The following is a 7,481-nucleotide window of genomic DNA, read 5'->3' as shown; positions in this document are numbered from 1 at the left end:
AGGCAGAGCGCGAGCGGGATCAGTGTGTGCGGAACGCGAGCCCCCGAGCGCGGAGAGGCGCCGCTGCTGTTAACTCCTCCCTGCCCGCCGCGCCGACCCTCCCCCGGAGCCCCCGTGCAGCCAGCATGAAGCGAGCCCACCCCGAGTACAGCTCCTCGGATAGCGAGCTGGACGAGACCATCGAAGTGGAAAAGGAGAGTGCGGATGAGAATGGGTGAGTTGGCCGCGGCAGCGCGGAACCAGGGCAGGAGGCGAGCGCCGGCTGGCCGCGGTGACAGCGGCCGAGGGCCCGGGGCACGTCGCTGCCCTCCATTGACCTCTGCGCATCTCGGTCCGGCCACCGTCGGGGTGAGGGACCCCCGAGGCGCTTTCAAACCCAAGTTGCCTAACAGTCTGAGTGCGGGGAGGACATGAGGGAGACCCTTCGTATCACCTCCTCTCCCTTAACAGCGATTCGTGGTTTTTTCCCCCTCATTCAGAAACTTGAGCTCGGCTCTAGGTTCCATGTCCCCAACTACATCGTCACAGATCTTGGCCAGGAAACGACGAAGAGGGGTGAGTCTCTTTACAGTGCTCCTTTTTTGTTTTGTTATTAATGGAAAGAACTACCTTGCTTCATTTTGAAATTTACAGTCTTGATGGAAATACCCTCCTTTGTTTTGCCTGCTTTCTACAGATCATCGAGAAGCGCCGACGGGACCGGATTAATAACAGTTTGTCTGAGCTGAGGCGGCTGGTACCCAGTGCTTTTGAGAAGCAGGTAATGGAGAAAGTGGATAGAGCTCTCAGCGTAGCTGTCCACACCTTCGGAATCCTTCCCCTCATTAATCTGAACCTCATCTGTGTCTCGAAAAATAACCATATTGCTTGTGCCAGAGATGAATCATAGACGGATTCCAACGTATTTTGCCAAGACAACCCCTTTTGCTTTAGTTTGTACTTTTATGATTTACAGAGCATATACATGCATATCTATTTTAAGTTGTTCCCCAAAGGCACTTGGTGCCAAATCGTTTTTTGTTTTTTGTTTTTTGTTGCAATGCTCTTCTCAGGGATCTGCTAAGCTAGAAAAAGCGGAAATCCTGCAGATGACCGTGGATCACCTGAAAATGCTGCACACTGCAGGAGGGAAAGGTACATCTCGCTAGTCTAGAGGGGGCCCTGAATGTTCTGGGTGGAATGAGCAGCTGCTGCAGGCCAGCATTGGTGCAGTCGCTGCCTTATTTTTTGCTATGTGCTTTGGGGGTGGAGAGAGAATGATGTGGTGTGTACAGTTGCCTGTCAGTGCATTTTGAAATGCACATAGGATTTTCTCCAGTGAATTCATCACCCCAGTCCTCTTCAGAGTAAGCCAATGCACCTTTCTTTATGTGGGAGGTGCCCTAAAGTCCTGATTAAAATCAGGTAGCTCTTACCACATTTGTTTATTGACACTTTCAGAAAACGCCTTTTTTTGAAAAAATGTGTATGGTCTTAGTTTTATCGACAGCATTAAAAAGAAAAAGAGCTCCTGCGTGACTCTTGAGGAAAGAAACCTGTTGTGGTTAATTAGAGAAAACCTAACAGAAGATAGGAGACCAGGGTCTGTGTGTCTGTCTCCAGCCGGAAAATGCTTTACTCAGGACCAAGTGCCTAAAAGCTCCATGATGATAACTTACATCTGTGTGTCTAATGAATTTCACTGCTCTGTGGTTTCTCTGTCCTTGATGTATTTTTTGTTGTTGTTGGGGGAAAACATTAAAGGAATGAACATAGTTTCATCTGCTGGTAGGGTATAATTCCACTTTCTGCTCAGCAGCTTTTAATTGGGCTTTGAACTTGCATTAGCAAAGACATACGTCTCCTGTTGATTAATGCAAAGACTTTGGTCGACTCCAGAATATTTGGGCCTTCATAAAAACCCGCGTATGCCGTTTTTAAGGTTGTAGGTATTTATTTGCTAGGAAGGGCTGCCTTTGGTATTGAAGAAATGCGGGAAATGAGCAAAGCCTTGAGGTTTTTCTTTTGTTCTTTCCCTCAGGCTATTTTGACGCACACGCCCTTGCTATGGACTATCGGAGTTTGGGGTTTCGGGAGTGCCTGGCAGAAGTTGCCCGTTATCTGAGCATCATTGAAGGACTAGATGCCTCTGACCCGCTTCGAGTTCGACTGGTCTCACATCTTAACAACTACGCCTCCCAGCGGGAAGCGGCCAGCGGTGCCCACGCAGGCCTTGGACACATTCCCTGGGGGAGCGCCTTCGGACATCACCCGCACGTCGCGCACCCCCTGCTGCTGCCCCAGAATGGCCACGGGAACACTGGCACCACGGCCTCGCCCACGGAACCACACCACCAGGGCAGGTTGGCTTCGGCACATCCGGAGGCGCCCGCTTTACGGGCGCCCCCTAGCGGCGGCATCGGACCGGTGCTCCCTGTGGTCACCTCTGCCTCCAAACTCTCGCCGCCCCTGCTCTCCTCGGTGGCTTCCCTGTCGGCCTTCCCCTTCTCCTTTGGCTCCTTTCACTTACTGTCTCCCAATGCACTGAGCCCTTCGGCACCCACGCAGGCAGCAAACCTTGGCAAGCCCTATAGACCTTGGGGGACGGAGATTGGAGCTTTTTAAGGAACTGATGCTGTAGAATGAGGGAGGGGAACACTTACAGTCCCAGTTGAGCTGGGCTGTTGCCAACATCACCTTAAAGTCGTCAGTAAAAGTAAAAAGGAAAAAGGTACACTTTGAGATAAATTTTCTTGAAAGACTAAAGGTTTGTTGGTTTGCTTTTTCCTTTTTTTAATATTTTTTTATCATGTCATGTATTAGCAGTTTTTAAAAACTAGTTGTTAAATTTTGTTCCAAACATTAAATTGAAATAGTGAGTATAAACCAACACTTGGTAATAGGTTTGTTCTATGCCTCATTACTTTGTAAACCTCTCTAAGAATGATCCCATTTTTGCCTCAAAGTTTGGGGAATTTTAACATTTAGTATTTTGGTCTGTTTTTCTTCTCGTATAGTTGAAGTCTGTTCTTAGAATTAATTTTCCAAACCACTAAGTTCAATGTTAACATGATGCTATTTGTTAATATTTTGACAGTTAAGGTGTTGTATAAAGAATATTCTTTTGCCGGGGTTGGGGGGGGGAGGATCTATGTTGAATTTTATATTTCTGAACAAAGCGTTGACAAATCAGATGATCAGCTTTATCCAAGAAAGAAGACGAATTAATTCTCTGCCTCCTGCAGCAGTCAGGTGAGTGTAAAACCATCAGGGGCCCTGAGTCCATATCACCAGCTGCGATCATCCACCAGGATTTGGCAGTTCTGGCTTAGTTAGGAGAGAGCTACTTGTAGGCCAGTTCCCCATTTGGAGTTGGAGGTCATTGCACAGAATATGCCTGCATCTACCAGCCCCAAGCAATGCAACGAAGTGGATCTCGACTTCACAGGTGTTGACATGGATAAGTGATCTCGGGATGCGAGCAGTCAATGGCACGGTCCATTGGGACCTGTTAAATGCATAACCTACATCTTCCCAGAACTGCTAGGTTTTCTTTTAATTGGAAATTTTTATGTTGTGTTTTCCTTTTCGGTGCATGGAAATGCGGTTGTTGAGATATTCAAAAGGGCTTTGTGGCCGTCTTTTGGTTTCATTCTGTTCAGGCTAGAAAAGCATCATTTTACAGGTCGATTCTTCTAGCAGGTGTAATGTGAACACTCTCCACTGAACTGGGTTTGGCCTCTGTTGTACTGATGTGTTGTGACTAAATAAAAAAGGAAGAACAAACTATTCTGCTGTATATGTCTTACGTGCTTTGGCCTTTCCCTTTATTGGCTCGGAAAAGATAATTTTTCTCTCATTTTCATTTTGCCTGGCCACCAGTTCTCTTACGTTGATTGACTTCATTATTTTTGGAATTCTAAACTCTGACTTTGCTGTTGAGTAAGGTGACCGCATCATGGTGCAGAGCTTTGGCCTGACTCCCACCAGGAGACACAGCCCTTTGACTGCTCTGTTAGGTGACCTGCCCTGAGCTGGCCATGTGGGGGCTGGGAAGCCTCAAGTCACGCTAGGAGTTGTAGGGTGGGAAAAAACTCTGATAAAATCTTTTAAGACCGTGTTGACCACGCAACAATTTTTTTTTTCCTGAGAGCATCTACTGTGTGCATAGTTCTGTGCTGAGAGAACAGAAAATTGATTTCCTTTTCTTTCTTTCTTTCTTTTCTTTCCTTTTTTTCTTTCCTTCTCTCTCTCTCTCTCTCTCTCTCTCTTTCTCTCTTTCTTTCACTGCAAAACAAGGAAAGCCAAGCATTGCTATCTTCTGTGCAGGGGCTCAGAATCCGGCATGGTGAGCAGTGGCAGGCTGTAATTCTGCACCTGCAAAGCTCCAGGAGTCTTTCCTTGTCTTGTTTCAAGGAATTTGCTTAACCCTTTAGTTGCAGTTGACTCCTGAGCTGTGTAGTGAGGAAGCTGACACATGCTTTAGGTTAGAACAAAACGCTGCCAGAACAGAGGCAGTCCTGTGGGCCCCAGGGGGAGAGCGGTGCCTTCCCGTTGCCTTGAAAGCAGTCCTGCCAGTGAAGGAGTGCTGTCTCCTGGCTTGGAAGAAGTTTGCCTTAATCCTGAGGTTGGTGGGGAGGGGAGGGAGAAAACCCACCCTGGCAGATGACAAAATAGAGCCTGCCTTTTCTTTGCCCAACCGCTGAGCTCCTCCTCCCTGCTCTGATTCAAAAAGGAAGACAGGAAGGCAGAGAGAAGTTTGGACTTTGAACTGGAGCGGCGACTTCTGGATCTCTCTGAAGGGAATGGACGCTGAAGCATTTTGGGGATGGTGGGTCTCAAACTTGAGCTCCCACTCAGACTTCCTCCCCGTGGCCTCACATGTTGGTCCCTCTTGGGATGCACAGCTCCGTTCTGAGCACCGCCTGTGCCACGCAGACACTTTCTGCCTGTCAGAATGCTGTGATGGAAAGTGTTATGGTAATTTCTGCCAAGTGTCAGTTTAATTTTAGCAACCGTGATTTCAAACGGCATTACAGCATTACTGAACAGCGTTGTGCTCAGAGACTGCCTTAGATTCTCGTCCCTAGGCTTAGATGGTTGCTAATGTGGTCAGAAGTCAAGCCCGTCCTGTTGCTGGCTCTGCTGAGAGCGCTGGGGACCTGTGAGACGTGTGGCAGGCGCGCTCGTCACATCAGTGATCTCTGTGTCCTAATCTGGCTAGTAATTGTTTCTTTTTGTTTGGAAGGGGCGTGGGGGGTCATTTTCAAGATTATATAGTCTCCCGAAGAAATATTTTGGTTTTCTTTTTAAGCCCCTTCACGGTGACAGGTTTCTGGAAATGGTGCAGGCGGAATGGGATCTTCTTGGGAAAGAGGATGGAATGATAATGATAAGCCAGGGGTCTGCAGAAAAATGAATGTAGGAAAACTCACTTCTATTCTGAATTGATGCAGTAAGAAAAAAAATGAACATCAGGGTTATTAGTGCCAGCATACTTTTATACTATGCATACATTCATAATATTTCTATCCCTATAAACAAAAATTTTTTATATGGCCCATAAATTTCCCTTATGAGGAAAATAATATTATTCATCACAAAGAATCTTGAAGGGTCTCAATAATTACTCATGTATTTTCTTATATGTATTACCATGAGTTAATGACATCAATGATAGGTGGGCAGAAGTCTTGCATTAAAAAAACTTTTAAAGAAAAATCTAAGAAGTATCATTTCTAATTTATTCAGTATAGTTAAATTAGGATGTGATTTTTATTCAGCTTTTCTCCCCCCTGCTCTGTTACTCGCTAAAATCATGATATTTTAAATATAGATGACTTATATTTAAAATCCCCCAGGAAATGTTCTATCTCCTAGTTATACTTTTCCCCAGCCCTTCTGGTCTATACCAGTATCACAGCTTTCATGCCTTCATTAGTTTCCGGTGATGATTTATAATTAAAATAACTTCAGAGCTAATATCATCTGAGACATTGCTTCAAATGTGGCCCAATTTCTTTTACAACCAGAGCTCTGGGGGATGGGGACATTTTGGAAAGAGGACTGAAATTCTGCTTCTTGCTTTGCTTTTACCTAATTGAGTGACCTTTAAATTCAAAATGTAAAATTCTCTGGACTCCACTTTCCTCCTCTGTCAGATAAAGTGCTTGGACTAGATGGGGGTCTTGGGCACAGACACACAGGGACAGGGACAGGCACTAGTGGGGAAGGACACAGGGGCATCAGCCGGCTGGATGGCAACCTAGGGAACATGTGTTCCCAGCACCTTCTATCTGAAGGTCTGTCTGAAGGGCCACACCAGTTGTTTCTACACTGGAATTTTGGCCCCGTGTTGTCAGATCTTTCAAGTTTTTGAGAACATGTCCAATTTTCGATTTTTATGTGAAACAGGTCAATTTATATGGGCTGGTAAACTAACTCACCAAAGCCTGTCTGCGGGGAAGACTGGGCAGGTTAGACGGCGCCTCAGCTTCTAAGGCTCTCATTGGAATGACTCTCTGAGGGCTAGAATTTTCTAGTATCTTTGGCCTATGAATCTGCTTAATGGATAAACACCCACGTCACGGGAACAGTGCAGCACGTAGGAGGCCGAGGGTGGTTTCCTCTACAGAGTAGCAGGTGAAGATAAGAGGCAGAGTTTTTCTTCTCTACTTCGGAGTTGTCAAATTTCCTCAAGGAGAGGGAAGGTAAAATCATTCTTCTTGGTCAAGTCTGGTCACTTGACAGGAACCACTTCTGAAGGGGCAGGGCGCAGGATCCTGGCGTTCCCTTTACGCGGAGGAGGAAGATGGGCTCCCGGCGCGGCGGCCTTCAGTGACAGAGTGCTCCCGGCGCGGCGGCCTTCAGTGACAGAGTGCTCCCGGCGCCGCGGCCTTCAGTGACAGAGTGAGCGTGGCTGGCCATGACTCAGCACACCGAGTCCTGAAAGGCGCCGTCTGATTCAGGAAGTAAGAAGTCTCCGCAAAGAGCAAGCTGTTTTGAACCTCCACTTGAAACATGATGCCTGCCTTGATGTTGATGGACCGCAGGGCTTTTCACCCAGACGCCCTAGTGTTGGGCTGTGCGGCGGGCGGGGGCGGGCGGGGGCGGGCGGGGGCGGGGAGAGGGGAGAAGGGGGGTAGGAAGCAAAAGCAAAAGAAACCCAGGCCTTTCTTTTTGAGCTGTCTGTGCGCATCGATGTGCGTTTGTAGCAGAACTGTCGCCCAGGCCCACAAGTGCCAGGGAAATCCGGGGTACTCAGCGGTCCTGAGATGGGTCTGCGGCACACGGGCAGGCTTCTGGATTTTGGTGACTAGGCTGTACTATTAGACTCCTTCAGAGTTATGTTGTAAAATTTCCCATGATATTCACTCTTACATTAGCATTTTTCCTTAAGTCCTTGGGTTTTGACATATGCTCAACTTAAAAGACCGTGCCCAAATTTGAGAACTCAATGATTCCTAGGCAGTTGTGAGGGTGGCCTATGGCTTGATCTAGCA

The 7,481-nt window shown here is 47.2% G+C and overlaps 1 protein-coding gene across 1 annotated transcript; it reads left to right on the top strand.

Annotated features, from left to right (window-relative positions):
• HEY1 (hes related family bHLH transcription factor with YRPW motif 1) lies at window positions 1–3,766 on the top strand. Its single transcript, XM_008689081.2, has 5 exons — window positions 1–214; window positions 480–555; window positions 677–760; window positions 1,053–1,134; window positions 2,021–3,766. Exons 1-5 carry the CDS (start codon window positions 126–128, stop codon window positions 2,602–2,604), a joined length of 915 nt encoding a protein of 304 aa, XP_008687303.1. The 5' UTR covers window positions 1–125; the 3' UTR covers window positions 2,605–3,766.
• Window positions 3,767–7,481: the final 3,715 nt, after the last annotated feature.

This window comes from Ursus maritimus, unplaced genomic scaffold (genome assembly GCF_017311325.1).
Source record: "Ursus maritimus isolate PB19 unplaced genomic scaffold, ASM1731132v1 scaffold_9, whole genome shotgun sequence".
NCBI classification, from domain to species: domain Eukaryota; kingdom Metazoa; phylum Chordata; class Mammalia; order Carnivora; family Ursidae; genus Ursus; species Ursus maritimus.
This window is presented reverse-complemented; position numbering and strand designations above follow the sequence as displayed.